General features: G+C 41.0%; 1 protein-coding gene and 1 pseudogene across 1 annotated transcript; one reads left to right on the top strand and one right to left on the bottom strand.

The window, feature by feature from the left end:
* The first annotated feature begins 3,726 nt into the window (after positions 1–3,726).
* On the top strand, positions 3,727–6,966 carry LOC146559903 (extracellular calcium-sensing receptor-like). Its single transcript, XM_085243654.1, has 7 exons — positions 3,727–3,987; positions 4,083–4,372; positions 4,539–4,834; positions 5,155–5,360; positions 5,499–5,720; positions 5,802–5,925; positions 6,068–6,966. Exons 1-7 carry the CDS (start codon positions 3,727–3,729, stop codon positions 6,964–6,966), a joined length of 2,298 nt encoding a protein of 765 aa, XP_085099780.1.
* A 2,247-nt stretch (positions 6,967–9,213) lies between these two features.
* LOC146559902 (uncharacterized) lies at positions 9,214–9,841 on the bottom strand (annotated as a pseudogene).
* Positions 9,842–17,785: the final 7,944 nt, after the last annotated feature.

The raw sequence follows: 17,785 nt of genomic DNA, 5'->3' as shown, positions 1-17,785 counted from the left end.
TATAATTCTGATTTATTTTTCAGTTGTTTCGTACAATGGAATCTAACATTTCCATTTGAATCAAACATGAGGTCCAAGACTGCAAATTTAAGTTTAAAGTGAACTGAGTGAGCTCTGTCATCTATACACATATCTCGCACCAATTTAATCATTTAGTTATGATGCAGTGGGAAGCACTAAGAAACACTGAGTCTTATTATTAATGCGGATGCTACGTTGACATGTAGACACTTAAATGTTCTTAAGCAAGGACACAGCATCACTGTCATCTCCCAAGCAGAAAAATACACCTGCTGTGCCAAAAAAAAAAAACTGTTTAGTAATGATGTCGAGGAATACAACATAATGTCTGCTGCGACAATGGTCCACATTCACAAACCCCACAATTACAATTTGCTCACTCAGAGAAAACATTAATTTAAAAAGTACATTTCAAAAAGTCTAGTTATAAAAGTTTTCAACTGTTGTTCAAAAACTGTTGTTCTGAAAAGTTGCCGAAGCAACATTTTCATTCATTATGAACAGGAACAAAATCCCAAATTATAGGATTTAATTAACAGCAGTTGGTAACAATATTTCAGTTTCATTAATTTCCTTCAAATATGCAGCTGGTAATCATGGTGAAATACCAGCAAGAACATAAAAGAAACAAAAAACAAAAATTAAAAAACATTATAAGGTAAATGGAACAATTAAAACATCAAGCCAGGTGTACTAAAACAGATTTTTCTCTTAAATTAAAAAAATAATAATAATAGAAGAACAGATTGGCAATTATAGCCCATCTGGAGGTTCATAAAGCGTAGAGTTCTTTTTTTTTTTTTGGCTTGAGACTATGCTTTGCAATCATTACTTTAATCAAATAACATTAATGTGTATTGTATTGAACAAAGAACTAAATACAGAAAACAATAGAATTGCATATTATTGTCATTGTACATGTAAAATAAAATTGTAGGTGTGTCCCACCAACTGTGCATGGCATAAAAATATACATAGTATTAGAGCAAGAATAAATACATGCCGGAAAAAGGTAGAATGGTTTCTTCACAGAGAACAGCCCAAGTCGGGTGTGAAAAGGCACCCAAGCCTCCCAAGCCTCGTCAGCTGCCTGAAACTCATAGAGGAGCTCAACATCTTCATTGCTGGGTATGAGGTAACCCCTCTCCCCTAGACCCTGCTCCCCACTTCCCTTTCAACCAGCAGACCCCTCTCTCCCTCCAGGAACATGAAGTCAGAAGCACTCTGATCGGGCGACCGTGGCTCAGGGGGTTGGGAAGCGTATCTGTAACCGGAAGGTCGCCGGTTTGATCCCCGGGCTCTCTGTCCTGGTTGTTGTGTCCTTGGGCAAGACACTTTACCCTACCGCCTACTGGTGTTGGCCAGAAGGGCCGATGGCGCGATATGGCAGCCTCGCTTCTGTCAGTCTGCCCCAGGGCAGCTGTGGCTACAACTGTAGCTTGCCTCCACCAGTGTGTGAATGCGAGAGTGAATGAATAGTGGCATTGTAAAGCGCTTTGGGTGCCTTGAAAAGCGCTATATAAATCCAATCCATCATCATCTGAGCCCGGTGAATGCCAGAATAACTAATGGCCTTGATGGCATCCCAAGGGCTGTGGTCAAAGCCTGTGCGGAACAACTGGCAGGGATACTCACAAAGCTGTTCAACCTCTCCCTCACTCATGCCACCATTCCCAGCTGTATGAAGGCCACCACCATTCCCCAAAAAGACTGATATAGACAGCCTCAATGACTACGAACATACAGCCCTCACATCTGTAGGCATGAAGTGTGTCGAGTGGATAGTGTCTCAAGGTCTCTTGCACCCTGCCAACCACCTGTTTGACCTACTGCCCTCTGGCTGGCGCAGGGGTTAATCATGTCTCACACCTTCAGGCTCACAAACAGCTTTTTCCCCTGGGCCATTTGGACATCAACAAACACTATCTCTCCACACCCGACCGATGTCCACTCACCTCACCAATCTGGGCCATGGTCTGAGTAACCCTCATCACTCAGACCACTCACACATGGTCTCTATACTCAGACCAAGTCCTGTACTACTTCAAAGCACTGTGTTCTCCAATGCATACCTTTCTCTTGTTTTCTATATATCGCTCTTGATTGTATATATTTTTCCAGTTTATTGTTTATTACTACTATTTATTACTTATTACTATTATTTAGAAGAAAATTGGCAATGTAAATGAATCAAGTTTCTTTACTTACTAGTCTACCGTTTTATTTTTAGTACTGTTAACACAATGGAGACCAAGACTCATGCGTAGACATGTATCTTGTTGATTGTATGTTAAGCTTATTCTGTACAGCTGGCTCCGAAGTCAGTGACCACTCAGAGAAATCTAAGGAGTACTGGCCATTATACATGCCCGTGGAAACTAAATCTCCAGTTCAGTCACCCATTCTTGCTGATGTTTGCTTCCATGTTTTTACTTTACTTTTTTTGTATAGCAACAACAACGCTGATCAGAGCACCTTAAATTGTGATTGTGATTCCAGATAAAGTAAGAGCAATTCTATCTGAGCAAGTACTGGCTGACACTGAAGAGAAAAGGTCTTTTTAACCAGAAGAGGAAAAACAGCAGAGAATATAATAGAAACAGTCATGGTTATGTTTTTCATTTTTGGTGTATATATTAGTATTAGCCTCTTTTTTTAAGTTGTTAGTATTTTAAGATGTGTTTTTGTGATTAGGCTATATTTCAAATGTCTTCAGTTGACAGTAAAAGATGAATTGCTCATATTTTATTTAATCATGTTGTCCACTAGGTGGTAGTAGCAGAGTGAGACTTTACAATTATAGCTTCTTTTAATATTTCTTAGTAAATTTCCAGCATTAATTTGCCAAAGACTCTGTGTGGAAATATTGTACAGTTACATGACTGCAAACATGCCAACTTAGAACTCTCAACACATAAACTGAGCTAAATGTATTAAACATCAAATGAAGAAATACTGAATGATAAGATAACTTTAGGATATCTCCAAGCCTTATTGGGGACAAAGTTTTGTTTTGTTTTGTTTTTTTAGCTAAATGAATCCAGCTAAACTCATAGTATCTGTCAAGGCTATTTGTAATATACTCTCCTGTTTAGAGTAATGAATGACCTTTCAGACTTTTAATCAAAGACCACTGCGTAAGATCATGTCCTCTTGAAGGCGTAGAGCAGAGCCCGTTCTCTAAAACCCTATATAAATACCACTTACACACATACCTGGCATCAGGGAGAGATGGCAGTCTCAGTTCTTTTAATTGGTCTGGTATCTGCTCTGTGTTTGTTTCAGCTGAACTCAGTTTTTGCCTTGGGTGTGTCTCTGGATAGTCTGAATCAAAGGAGTAGCTTTACAGGTGCTTGGGCTGGTACTGAAGCTTCTTCTGTGAAATGTAAGTTGCAGGGTAGCATTCATCTACCTGCATTCTCAATGGATGGGGACTTCATTATTGGGGGTGCTTTCTCTCTTCACTCCTACACGCAAACAGTGAGCCATGATTATACCATCATGCCTGAGCCAGTAAGATGCAAAGGGAGGTCAGTATGGAAAAAATTATGAACATGTTGCATGTATTGTAATGGTAATCTTTCTTGCTGTGTGTTATCTGTATGAAATTTCATCTTAACAAAATCTATGTAGCCTACAATTTTAACAGTGAGGTGACTGTCTGTCTGCAGCACAAATGCCGATGAGCTGCAGTTGTCACATGCAATGGTCTTTGCCATAGAAGAGATTAACAACAATACAGAGCTGCTGCCCGGAATCAGGCTTGGGTATCAGATCTATGACTCATGTGCATCAGTTTCCATGACAGTGCATTTGGCATTTCAGTTTTTGAATAGCTTGGACCTTGTGTTTCACACTGGCAAAAACTGCTCCCAGTCAGGTATGGTGATGGCTGTTGTTGGTGAGTCTGGGTCTACGCCATCCATCAGCATGTCACGAATCATCAGTCCCTTTAACATTCCTCAAGTAAATACTTTAATTTTTTTTTTCAAACTAGGTGTTTAAAATATGCATGCACATCTGCAGTTCTTATAGGATTACCTTGTCTTCTTTTGTTTTAGGTGAGCCCCTCTGCCACATGTGCATGCTTGTCTGACAAGCAGCAGTACCCAAGTTTTTTCAGAACAATCCCCAGTGACCAGTTTCAAGCTGGTGCGCTAGCTAAGCTGGTAAAACAGTTTGGCTGGACTTGGATAGGTGCTGTACGATCAGATACAGATTATGGAAATAACGGCATGGCATCTTTTCTAGAAGCAGCAAAGAAAGAGGGGATTTGTGTGGAATACTCTGTATCTTTCTATCGGACCCACCCACATAGCAGGATTCAGAAAGTAGCAGATGTTATCCGCAGGTTCTTACATCAAAGATTTTCACTCTGGGATTTATTTTTAATGATTTTTTACAAGGTTTTTTTGTTTGTTTGTTGGATTGATATACAAAAATAAGTTTCTGACTAAACATTTTACATACCGGGTAGCTTAAAAAAGTCTTCTAATAAGTTGTACTTTTTTCACAAGATCTACATCTATGGTAGTGGTGGCATTTGCACCATCTGGAGACATGAGGATCCTGCTGGCAGAACTTTCACGTGAGCCTTTTCCACCTCGACAATGGATAGGCAGTGAGTCATGGGTGACCAACCCGGGATTAAGGAAGTACAGTTTTCTCGCTGGGACCATTGGATTTGGAATTCAGAAATCTGTAATCCCAGGTTTCAGAAACTTCCTGTTGAATCTCTCTTTTGCTCAAGTGGCTGTATCACCATTGCTTACTGAGTTCTGGGAGGATTCCTTCAACTGCACAATAAAAGAAAGTGAGAAACATTTTTCGTTTTTTGTTTTTCTTGGTTGTTAGAGTTTCTTGTAAAATGTCTGGTCTTAAAAAGGCCAGACATGTTCTTTTTTGTAATTTAAGCAATTTCAAATCCAACATAATCAAAAAGGTCCGTTACTGCAACAAATCATAATCTATATGTTTAACCTTTAGGTCAAGTTTAGGCAGTCAGCCAACACTATTACTGTGGCCCCTTTTCTCAAACGTGACTCTTTGTTTGTTGAGTGATATGTTCAAAAGATATGATGTTAAATGGATGAATTCAATTGTCTGTCATTTTGGTGCCTTTTTTATTTTTAGGTAATTCTGCAGGAAAGAAAGTATGTAATGGAACTGAAGATATAAAGACTCTCCAAACCCCGTACACTGATACATCTCAGCTTAGAATTAGTAACATGGTGTACAAGGCTGTGTATGCAATTGCACATGCCATTCATAATGCATTATGTCAGGGAAGAAATGTCACAGCTCAGTGTGACAAACTAACCAAATTACAGTCCAAGCAGGTCAGTAAAAACGAATCAGTCATTGCCAACATGTTTCACTGTCTCTAAGAAACGTTAAGTGAAACATTACTTTTAGTTGTTCAAATATTGTTTTGTTTTTTCTTTCCACTCCCTTTATGTCTCAATTCATCCTTACAGATTCTAACTGAGCTGAAGAAAGTAAATTTTTCCCGAAATGGATATGATGTGTCATTCGATACTAATGGGGATCCTGTGGCTATTTATGAGTTGGTTAACTGGCAAAAAACTATGGCTGGCATAACTGACATAGTGACTGTAGGGCTGTATGATGCATCACTGCCAGAGGGCCAGGAGTTCCAGATTAACAAAAACATCATCTGGATGGAGGGCAGCACGAAAGTAAAAAGTCAAATTAATGTAATCTTTTCAGTTTTATAGCAAACATTTACATATGTTACGCTGCCTTTTTATATTACACAGGTGCCAGTGTCAGTGTGCAGTGGGAGTTGTCCTCCAGGAACTCGTAAAGTGCTGCAAAAAGGAAAACCCATTTGCTGCTATGACTGTACCGCATGTCCTGAGGGAGAGATTAGTAATACTACAGGTAAAGTAAAATGCTTGTCTGTGCATGTAAAATGTTTTTATGATGCAAATCTGCAACATCGAATACATTACAAGAATAAATTTGTAATCTATAAAGCCAAAATTAATAGAAGCACCTTAACTCCTTTTTTTCTCCCATTCAGATTCTGCTGATTGTTTACCCTGCCACATGGAATTCCAGCCTAATGCAAAGAGAGACACTTGTATTCCTAAACCCATAGAGTTTCTTTCTTTTCAAGACATCCTAGGAATCATCCTGGCTACATTCTCAGTTCTTGGTGCTTGTCTGACTATTATCACAACTGCTATATTCTTACGTCACAGGACATCTCCAATTGTCCGAGCCAACAACTCTGAGCTGAGCTTCCTGCTGCTCATCTCACTGACTCTGTGTTTCTTATGTTCAATAACTTTCATTGGAGCGCCATCTGAGTGGTCCTGCATGCTGCGCCACACTGCATTTGGCATAACCTTTGTACTCTGTATCTCCTGTGTACTTGGGAAAACTATAGTGGTTTTAATGGCTTTTAAAGCCAGACTTCCAGGTAGTAATGTGATGAAATGGTTTGGTCCTCCACAACAAAGAATGACTGTTATGTCTTTCACCTTTATTCAAGTTTTAATATGTACGATTTGGTTGGTACTTAGCCCTCCATTCCCAATAAAAAATCTAACCGCATACAAGGAGAAAATCATCCTGGAATGTGCATTAGGCTCTGCTGTTGGCTTCTGGGCTGTGCTCGGTTACATTGGCCTACTTGCTTCCTTTTGCTTTGTTTTAGCTTTTTTAGCCCGCAAGTTACCTGATAATTTCAATGAAGCCAAGCTTATCACCTTCAGCATGCTGATATTTTGTGCAGTGTGGATCACCTTTATCCCAGCATATGTCAGCTCTCCTGGAAAGTTCACTGTGGTTGTGGAGATTTTTGCCATTCTGGCCTCCAGCTTTGGACTAATAATGTGTATATTTGCTCCAAAATGTTTTATCATATTGTTTAAGCCTGAGAAGAACACCAAGAAATATTTAATGTGCAAAAATTAATCATAGTATATCAGTTTTTTGGAAATGATTATTGTTGCAATTCCAAGTCAAAATTGGATATTTTATATGTCTTTCTAAATCAATTTCTGGATACTGACTACACATAACACATAACTACACATAACTGCCCAAATGCGCATATGCATGTGCACACATCGACACACACACACACACACACACACACACACACACACACACACACACACACACACACAAAGTTCTGGTATTTTTTCCTAACAGTTACTCGTACATGGTATTCATCAGCAATATTTTCATTATTGTTTGTTATTATCATTGTTATTATTATTGTTGTTGTTGTTGAGTGTTCCAAATTGTCCTACTCTGGAACACTCTGGGTTCCAGGGTATGTCACTAGATGGGTTGGGGCTGTGGTGGGACCTCTGGGTTGGCCTCGACCTCCATCCACTGTGCCCAATCTCTCCTACTATGAGCCAATTAATGACATCATTTTTTTTATTGCATCACATCAGGAAACAATTTTTTTTAAGGAATAAATATTAATTATTAAAAAAACACGTGAAAAGATAACTGGAAAATTTCATCCCTCATTACTATGTCTTTGCTGTCTTTTTTTTTTTTTTTTTTTGCATCACAGAAGATTAGGGCTTTTAATATAACAAGAAATATGACAAGTAAATGAACAAGTAAATGAACAACTTTATTCAAGTTTTAATATGTACTATTTGGTTGGTCGTGAGCCCTCTAGTCCCAATAAAAAATCTAACAGCATACAAGGAGAAAATCATCCTGGAATGTGCATTAGGCTGTGCTGTAGGCTTCTGGGCTGTGATTTGAGAGCATTTTTTATTCTTTATATAGTTGAAAAAGTTTTCATGACTATCAAATAATTTCTTTTACCATTTCAATCAACACACATAATGCTCTATACATAGTTATGAGACTACACTATAATAATATATTTGATGAATTTGCTTGTCTTTTTTTTTGTTTGTCTGTCCTTACTGATCATTTTTGTCTTATTTACCTCACAATAAAAATACAAAAAGTAAACTGCACACTTTCAAGCACATAGCAGAGTTGTTTACTTTTGTTACTGAGAAAACTTTTTTAAATAATTGTACATTTTTTATTGTTGTTGTACATGTTAATGTATGAATATGTAACTCAGTGTTAAGTGCATAAATAAATTTAAAATCACATTTCACAATAACACTATATAGCTCTGAATTATTTTTCAGTGGTTTCATACAATGAAATCTAACATTTCCATTTGTATCAAGCATCAAGTCCAAGACTGCAAATGTAAATTTAATGTGAGCTGAGTGAGCTCTGTCATCTATATATCAGTTATGCTATAGCAGTTTTCAACTGTTGTTCAAAAATTCCTGTTCTGACAAGTTACCAAAGCAATATTTTCAATACTTAATAACACCAACAAAATCCAAAATATTAGGATTTAATCTGCAGCATCTGGTAAAAATGTTTCAAACTTTCATTAATTTCATGCATGGCCAGTAGACGTGGCGAAAATAATCAGCATAATCAGAATCAGAATACTTTATTCATCCCGAGGGAAATTAGGGTTACAGCAGGCAGCACGCTAATGGCGCATGCGCACTTACAAAGGAACCTTCTGACCAACTTTACACAAACATCACATTGGGCAGACATGTCAGAAAGGTAGGCTGATAGGAAAAAACAACGAAAATACACTACATGAGGTAGGAGCAGGAGAAAAAAAAACTCCACTCAGACTGAGCTCCTAGTGGGAGAACAGTTTGATAACAGAAAAAACACCTCAGCACAAAAGCACATGACTATCAATACACCATAGAAACACAAGACAAGCAACAGGGGTGGGTAAAGGGTAAGAGAGAGCCGGTGTAGACAGCGCATCCGGTCCTGCAGCATCTGTGCTGGTCCAGTTGACTGCTATCTTCCCCGGTAGGGCACAAGCATCGAAGGCGTTGGAAAGGGAGGGGGAATGAGTGAGTGCTTATCAGTGTAAGTGTGTGTGTGTGCGTGTCCATAGTTTAGCTGAGACAGTGTCCTTCGGCCTATCAGGCTAAGTAAACAGTCCTCCAGCCAATCCAGGTGTCCTTGCATGGGATGGGAAGAATAGCCGTAACACAGTCATTATCAGGGAGTGATTGTTCGCCTCCAGCCTTGGGCCTGCAGCTGGCGCCGTGATGGGGATCCGCAATGTTTATGTTGGTTTTGTTAATTTCCATGCGAGCAGCCCAGGAGAATTTTTCAGGCTGCTCTTTAACACTCCGACACTGGCCTCTCGATCTCCCGTTGGAGAGTCACGAGCCTCCCCATGATAGTATCAAACTTCTGTTCCATGGTGTTATCGTTCTTTTGATTCTGAGACCTCATAACTGCAGTGATCCGTTCCGCGATGTTTTCCAATTGTCACTCAAGGGTCTCATTTTGAGCAGGCCTCTCTCTGATGTTTCCCCTCATACGCTCAATGGTGTTGTTTTGAGCCTTCACAGCAGCTGCAAGCGTCTCCAAGGTGTTGACCATATTACGTTCGTTGTGAGAGGTTGCGCCTCGTTCCATTTCGATTCCAGCGGGCAGCCTTGAGGGGGTTTGAACAGCCGGTTCCGCTCTATTATTTCTCCGATAAACCAGGGCTAAGCCAACTCCGATCAGCATGAACCCTGTTATCATGGTTCCGAATAGATAGATATCTTCAGCGTCCTCAATCGACAGTCCCGCCAGGCACATGATCCTCCAGTTCTGCCACCCGTCCATCGTGTATCCGGCAGGGAAAGTCCCTCCAGGGCACTCAGGCTCTCCCGAGCCCAGATTTCTCGTTGAGAAAAGGGTGTCAATAGCATTCAGAGACCAGTTGATCAAATCCATAATTCTCTTTTAGGTTTTAGAGAACGACAAATACCAGCAAGAACATAAAACAAACAAACAAGAAAAACTATTATAAATAAAGTAAATTGAATGGTGTACTGAAACATACATTTTTTGTTAAATTTACAGAAATTTGAAGAATAGATTGGCAATTTTAGGGACGGGAGGATCTGATGCTGTCAACTGAGGAGTGGTAAAAAGGCCAACGACAGCCACTGGTCCAGGTCATTCCTTTTCAGGACACTTGCCTGATGGGCCTTCATTAGTGTGGTTGGTCAAGGTGAGATTAATCGAGATGTGCGTGCCCAGAAACCTAAATGTGGAGACGGATTCCACCCATTCTCTATTTACGAGAGGAGACTCGTGAAATCCATGATGAGTTCTTTTGTTTTATGAACATTCAGCTTCAAGTTTTCTTTGGAGCACCAGCATGACAAATTCTCTATTTCCACTCTGTACACTGTCTCATCTCCATCAGAAGTGAGCCCAACCACAGTGGTTACAATGAGGTTGGTTGGGTGGATTGGTGTACAGCAGGGGTCGGCAACCCTAGGCACGCATGCCACAGCTGGCACTCAAAGGGTTAACTGATGGCACGACCATAGCTGGACTGGCCATCGGGCATACTGGGCATTTGCTCAGTGGGCCAATGATTTTCTTTTTTTTTTTTTTGTAACGGTATGAAAGGTGGTGGATTGGCCAGATGCTGTCCGGTGTGTAAAAAATAACTCAGTTATTTGGTGGTGGCTATGGCGGTGCATCCACAGATTCAGTAACATTAGCAAGTGGTGGAGGCCAGCAGGTGGATGAGAGAAAGCGGAGGCAAGAGGAGAGACCCGAGGCAGCCGCCGGTCCGAGTGTCAGGTGAACTGAACTTCAGATAAGAAGTTATGACCTGCAGTCTATCTGGGTCAGATATAAACCAAGTTTAGGTGGAGTTTATTTTTGTTCTGCTGACTTTTTACAGTCTCGAGACACAATGCATTTTTGGGACTTTCAGGTGAATGGACCAATGTTTTATTTTCTGATCAAACCAGAAAGCTTTAATGAGCAGCTAGATTTGTCTTGCATTAACTGGCTGAGTTAATGCCAGTTAATGCGACATTACACATTAACATGTGTATCTCTGTATTAACAAACATGCTATATTGGTCCAGTTTATTTTTCTTATCGTTGTTGTGAGGAGACCATAAATAGCATTTGCATTTTCTGTTGTACAGTTCATTTGCTGTTATGGAGTTCTTGTTATGGATAAAAAGTGTCTTTTTTTGGTTTCAAAATAGCTGATAACTATCCGCTGATAGCTGCCAACATCTGAGAACAAATATAATTCTATAAAGTGGTTCTATATAGTGTGTAACTGTTAATATAGAACATTATTAAATTTATTGCTAATGCAATCATATGGCACATTGACTTCTGAGGAAATTTTAGATGGCACTCGTCATCAGAAAGGTTGCCTACCCCTGGTGTACAGCAATATACTGGGTGTACAGTACTGGGCTAAGAATGCAGGCCTGCAGGGATCCACTGCTGAGTGAGAGTTTGGTGGAGAGGTAGGGGATGAGTCTGACTGATCTGTCCCGTTGGTGAGGAAATCTTTGATCGAGGAGCGGGTGGCAGGGGGGATGTGAAGATGGTCCAGTTTGTTGATAAGGATGGGATTATGGTGTTTAACACTGAGCTGTAGTTCACAAAGAGCATCCTCACCTAGCTGTTCATGTTCTCCAGATGACTCAGCCCTCTGTGAAGGGTGATAATGATGGCATCCTCTATGTACTGAATTGCTCTATAAGCCTTTTTGTGTTATATATGCCATTTTGTTATGTTGTCCTGCAATGCACTGATAACTTTCAGGTGATGTCTGTTAGTTACAGGAACTAATAATTACAAGAACTAATAGATATCAGCTTCAGCCTGAACTGGGATTTTAATTTGGATAGGACTGACAGTATCCCACCCAAGATTGTGAGTGCACCATGGGTTATTTTGGGGAAAAACAAACAACACAGATGGTGCAGGGAGAATAAACAAAAGCTGGCATGCAGAGCTGGCTATTATCTCCAGCTGCAAAACAGCAACACAAACAGCCCACTTCCAATCATCTTCCTCAGCAATGCCAGATCCCAGCAAACAAAACGGAAGAGCTACAGTCAGAGATTTACTACAACTGCTTTGTCCAGGAGTGTTGTCTACTGATTGTGACGGAATCTTGGCTCCATCCAAACATTCCTAATGCCTCAGTAGAGGTACAGTGGGGCAAAAAAGTATTTAGTCAGCCACCGATTGTGCAAGTTCCCCCACTTAAAATGATGACAGAGGTCAGTAATTTGCACCAGAGGTACACTTCAACTGTGAGAGACAGAATGTGAAAAAAAAAATCCATGAATTCACATGGTAGGATTTGTAAAGAATTTATTCGTAAATTAGGGTGGAAAATAAGTATTTGGTCACCTCAAACAAGGAAAATCTCTGGCTCTCACAGACCTGTAACGTCTTCTGTAAGAAGCTTTTCTGTCCCCCACTCGTTACCTGTATGAATGGCACCTGTTTGAACTCATCATCTGTATAAAAGACACCTGTCCACAGCCTCAAACAGTCAGACTCCAAACTCCGCCATGGCCAAGACCAAAGAGCTTTCGAAGGACACCAGGAAAAGTATTGTAGACCTGCACCAGACTGGGAAGAGTGAATCTACAATAGGCAAGCAGCTTGGTGTGAAAAAATCAACTGTGGGAGCAATCATCAGAAAATGGAAGACATACAATGTTGTGATATTTTGATACCACGGTAGCATTTACAGGATATTGCTTTGTAGTGAAAACTGTTACTCAATAAGGCCCATTTACTAGTTGTTTTTCTCTTTCTCTCTGACCCAAGAATTGATGTGTAAGACTCACAGGCTGGTACCCCAAGGTCGAAAACACCACAGAGACGAGACCACTTCCTTACTCCCATCCTCCCTTCTTTATCTCTTAGAAAAAGGCTCGTTAAAGGCCAGGTGGTTTGTTTCAGAATTCACTAATGAAAGAACTCTGTATTCTATGTCTAGGAGTGTATTTTGCTGGGATGATCATAAATTGTAGCTGAACTGATAAACTACACAAAGGATACTTCTCTGCTCACAAGGCAGGAAGACGTTTCCTTATTTGGTCTGTACCGGTTTGAACTGAGAACTTGCTGACACACGAACCTTTTTTTCTCTATATAAGCTGTTGTATACTTAATAAACCTTTGAGTCGATTGGGAAGGCAACCTAAAGCAGTCTCTGTTTTCTTGTTCTCCCAAGCTGCTCCCGAGCTCGTACTAACACGCTGAATGGCATACCTGAGTGTTACTTTAAATAATTAGGAATCTTAGAAGGAAAGGACAGAACTCTGCTTATCGCTCGTGCCTTGGAGGGAAAACCGGGATGGACATTTTTTTCCTTCATACAAGACCACTGATAATCTCCCTCGATCTGGGGCTCCACGCAAGATCTCATCCCGTGGGGTCAAAATGATCATGAGAACGGTGAGCAAAGATCCCAGAACCACACGGGACCTGGTGAATGACCTGCAGAGAGCTGGGACCAAAGTAACAAAGGTCACCATCAGTAACACACTACAACGGCAGGGAATCAAATCCCGCAGTGCCAGACGTGTTCCGCTGCTGAAGCCAGTGCATGTCCAGGCCCATCTGAAGTTTGCCAGAGAGCACATGGATGATACAGCAGAGGATTGGGAGAATGTCATGTGGTCAGATGAAACCAAAGTAGAACTTTTTGGTATAAACTCAACTCGTCGTGTTTGGAGGAAGAAGAATACTGAGTTGCATCCCAAGAACACCATACCTACTGTGAAGCATGGGGGTGGAAACATCATGCTATGGGGCTGTTTTTCTGCCAAGGGGACATGACGACTGATCCGTGTTAAGGACAGAATGAATGGGGCCATGTATCGTGAGATTTTGAGCCAAAACCTCCTTCCATCAGTGAGAACTTTGAAGATGAAACGAGGCTGGGTCTTCCAACATGACAATGACCCCAAACACACCGCCCGGGCAACAAAGGAGTGGCTCCGTAAGAAGCATTTGAAAGTCCTGGAGTGGCCTAGCCAGTCTCCAGACCTCAACCCCATAGAAAATCTGTGGCGGGAGTTGAAAGTCTGTGTTGCTCGGCGACAGCCCCAAAACATCACTGCTCTCGAGATCTGCATGGAGGAATGGGCCAAAATACCAGCTACTGTGTGTGTAAACCTGGTAAAGACCTATAGTAAACGTTTGACCTCTGTTATTGCCAACAAAGGTTATGTTACAAAGTATTGAGTTGTATTTTTGTTATTGACCAAATACTTATTTTCCACCCTAATTTACGAATAAATTCCTTACAAATCCTACCATGTGGATTCATGGATTTTTTTTTCACATTCTGTCTCTCACAGTTGAAGTGTACCTCTGGTGCAAATTACTGACCTCTGTCATCATTTTAGGTGGGGGAACTTGCACAATCGGTGGCTGACTAAATACTTTTTTGCCCCACTGTACTTGGCCAGACATTACACCACCAGGACCACAACCAAGACTCCAGTAAGGGAAGGGTTGGTGGGCTCTATGCTTGTGTGCTTCAGGACTGGTGCCATAACAGTAGAATAAAAGACGGTCCCTGTTCACTGGACTTGGAGGCGATGTCCATTTAGCGCAGACCCTTTTCTCTACCCCACAAACTAACGATAGCCATAATTACCATTGTTTACATTCCTATTCAATGCTAACGTTAGCGCAGCACTCAACCACATCTAACTTATTATCAGTAAACAGTAGAGAGTGCACATGTCCATATTGTTCCTGGGGACTTTAATAAGACATGTTTGAAATCTGTACTCCCCAATTCCACCAACTTGTTAAATGTCCTTCAAGGGGGAAATAGGGAACACTACGGTACTACGGTTATGGTACACTAGACCATGTGTACCGTAATATCCAGCATCATAAGTTGGCAAGTCACAGAGGTGGTCCTGCAGCCCAAAGAAACGGCATAACTCACTCTACTGTAGGGCCATAAACAGCAGAAGGCGGTGTAGGGGCTGTGTCCAGCGGCAGTCAGGGAAGAGGCCCTGGCCATTTCTTGCTATCGAAGCTGGCTACTGGGAACACTGAATCAGTCTCCTAAAGAATGGCTGGACTCTGGTCTGAGTTGGATCAGGTGATGGGGGAGCATGCACTACAAGCCTGGTGCACCTAAAGAAATAATCTGGGTGCACTGGGACAGCCTGGCAGGTCCAAGGGACGCTAGGGACCCAAATGGTCCATGTTCTGCACCTCCATTGCTGAGGCAGCTCCAAAGAGCTGCAAGGTGCTTGGTGCCTGTTGTGGTGCTAACCCCTAATCCCTGAGTTAGATGGTGGTTACCAGAGAGGACGTCATCAAGGAGCCATCAAGCGCAAGGAGTCCCATTGGGCTTGGTTAGCCTGTGGGAGTTTAGGGGTAGCTGTGGAGTGTGGCTCGGGCAGTCGTTGAAGGAACAACTCGGGTGTTGGATGGGTTCAGTGAGGGTATAGAACAAGACTTTCAGACTGCCTTGAATAATTCTGGCAAACCAAAATCATCAGGTGGCTCAAGCAGGGAAACCGGTGCTCCACTCTGAACATGTACAGTCGATGTGGGGTGCTGCTGACATTCAACTGAGGTTATAGACAGGTGGCGAAAGGAATACTTCAAAGAACTTTCTGAATCCCACTAACATGCATTCTGTTGAGAAAGCAGAATATGCAGACAAGGAGGACGACCAGTGATGGGAATGACGGCGTTATACGTAATGGCGTTACTAACGGCGTTGCTAACGGCGTTACTTTTTTCAGTAACTAGTAATCTAACTAATTTCTATTTCTATTGTTACAACACTGTTACCACTACTAACAAGAAAATACAGTGCGGTCGTGTTACTATTTTTCAACAAACAGACGGTTGAAGCTGTGTTCAGCTTACTGCATCTTATATCAGTTGCATGGAAGTAGCTGACTACGTAAGTAATCTGGGCGCTACAGCTTTAACCAGCTCCCGCGTACGGCAATCACTTTCTGCCGGATGACCACTTTTTGGCACAACACCTGGAGCTAAGGGTGCAAAACAATCGCATGAGTGCTGCTGTTTGACTTAGGAAGAATAAAGTAGTCGTGGTAAGCCAATCACATGACCACTTCAAGATGACAAAGCAGCAATGTGATATATACCAGTTTTTAAATTGTGTTGATAGGCCACATAAAACCAGAGTCATGATAAACAATATATACGCGTTTTTTCGTCAATAGTTTCGTCACGTTTACTGTCTAAGGACAGCGCTAGCAAGCACTCTCTGCTTATGACCAAAAACAAAAAAAACCCTGCCAGATTTGTGAGGTTTAGCATGTTTGGAGTGTGTAGTTAATGTGTAAATGATCAGCGTTCTGCTCTACCAGGTGTAACAATTGAGTTTAACATCCAGGCATCCATGAAAACGGAATTTATGACATTTAACGGAGTTAGAAGTTAGCAGGGAGTTAGCTCGCTAGCTTCTATCTAAATACAATATAGCATGTCCTGACTGCGGGGTTTTGGAAACAAATTAAAACGTACAGCTCTGCTATCACTTCCAGCATAAATGAAGACAGAAAACTAAACAGCAGTGATGTTTGTAGGGTTACTGAAGTTGGGCTAGCTGGTATACAATGATGTGCTACGTGACCGCTAGCGACACAGCTATGTTAGCATAATATAAACAAGCTAACTTTTTTTCCACTCGATAAAAGTTAACGTGAGTGTTCTCGGTGGTCAGGAACAAATGTAATCGCATGGCAGGATGCTGTAAAAGGACCAAACTTCAGCCAGGAGAACAACTGAGATAATCCATCCACAATACGAGGTTAGTCATTCATATATTCATATTCAGGAAGAGCCTCAGTTGCAAGTATCTAAAAAAATCTTGATTTTCTAACCCAAATATTTTCTTAAGGTCCTGGAAACTCATCACTTTTCCATTTTTCAACAAGGTACTGTATGTGGTGAGACCTTTATTTGCCCATGTTTTGAATGTCGAGTCGAGCTTACTAGGCAAAAATTCTGGGTCATATGCAAACCACTTAAGGAATCCGGCCCTCTGGTTTAATTGATACTTTTTAAGTACTCTTTCCCATATCTTTATTGAACTTACTATCCAAGGGTTGCCCGGGTCTCCCAGGAGTCGTAACTCTGACGGATCTCCTATCAGTGCCCCGATAGGGAAATTACCTCCCAAGGACAATTCCACTTCTTTCCATCTTGAACAGTATCCAGGTTTACACCAGCCCACCAGATTTCTTATTTGTGTTGCACTGTAGTAGTCCTGTAGGCAAGGGAGGCCTAATCCTCCTTTATCCTTGGGAAGCTGAATTTTTATGAACTTAACTCTTGGCTTTTTACCCACCCATATAAATCTTGAGAGGATCATATCCCATTCTACAAAGTATCTATCAGGGTTTTCTATAGAAACAGACTGGAATAAGTACAGTATCTTTGGGAGCATATTCATTTTTATGATATCCACTCTAGAAGAGATGCTTAGATAAGGGGTTAATGACCATCTGCTAATATCTAGCATGATATCTTTTTTAAGTAGGGGGTAGTTGATTTCTTCCAAACTGGTTATATCCATTGATAAGTTTATGCCCAGATATTTGATAGTTCTTTTGTCACAGCTTAGTTTGTATTTGCTGAGCAGATTTATTATTTTTTATTTATTTTCATTTATTTATTTATTTTTTTTTTTGGGGCTACTAAGAATTTGTGTTTTTTGTATATTCAATTTATATTGCGAGTATAGCCCATACTCCTTTACCACTGACATGAGCTCCATATGTGATTCAGTAGGTTTTGATAAGTAAACCAAGACATCATCTGCGAACAAGGCCAATTTCTGCTCACTTCCAGCAATATTAATCCCTTTTATTTTACCTTTCAAGCTTAAAAGCATCTG

This window comes from Mchenga conophoros, linkage group LG14 (assembly GCF_057382185.1).
Source record: "Mchenga conophoros isolate Kocher_MC1m ecotype Shallow Benthic linkage group LG14, M_conophoros_male_GT1.1, whole genome shotgun sequence".
Taxonomy (NCBI): Eukaryota; Metazoa; Chordata; class Actinopteri; order Cichliformes; family Cichlidae; genus Mchenga; species Mchenga conophoros.
The sequence above is the reverse complement of the archived record's forward strand: the minus strand, read 5'-3'. Positions and strand labels throughout refer to the sequence as shown.

What these genes read in the sequence shown, in the direction of transcription:
- LOC146559903 (XM_085243654.1), top strand. Translation starts at nt 3,727, where the DNA reads ATGGTCTTTGCCATAGAAGAGATTAACAACAATACAGAGCTGCTGCCC. An exon ending in CAACTGCACAATAAAAGAAA is followed by an intron (nt 4,835 to 5,154) that starts GTGAGAAACATT and finishes TTTTATTTTTAG; the next exon opens with GTAATTCTGCAGGAAAGAAA. An exon ending in GGATGGAGGGCAGCACGAAA is followed by an intron (nt 5,721 to 5,801) that starts GTAAAAAGTCAA and finishes TATATTACACAG; the next exon opens with GTGCCAGTGTCAGTGTGCAG.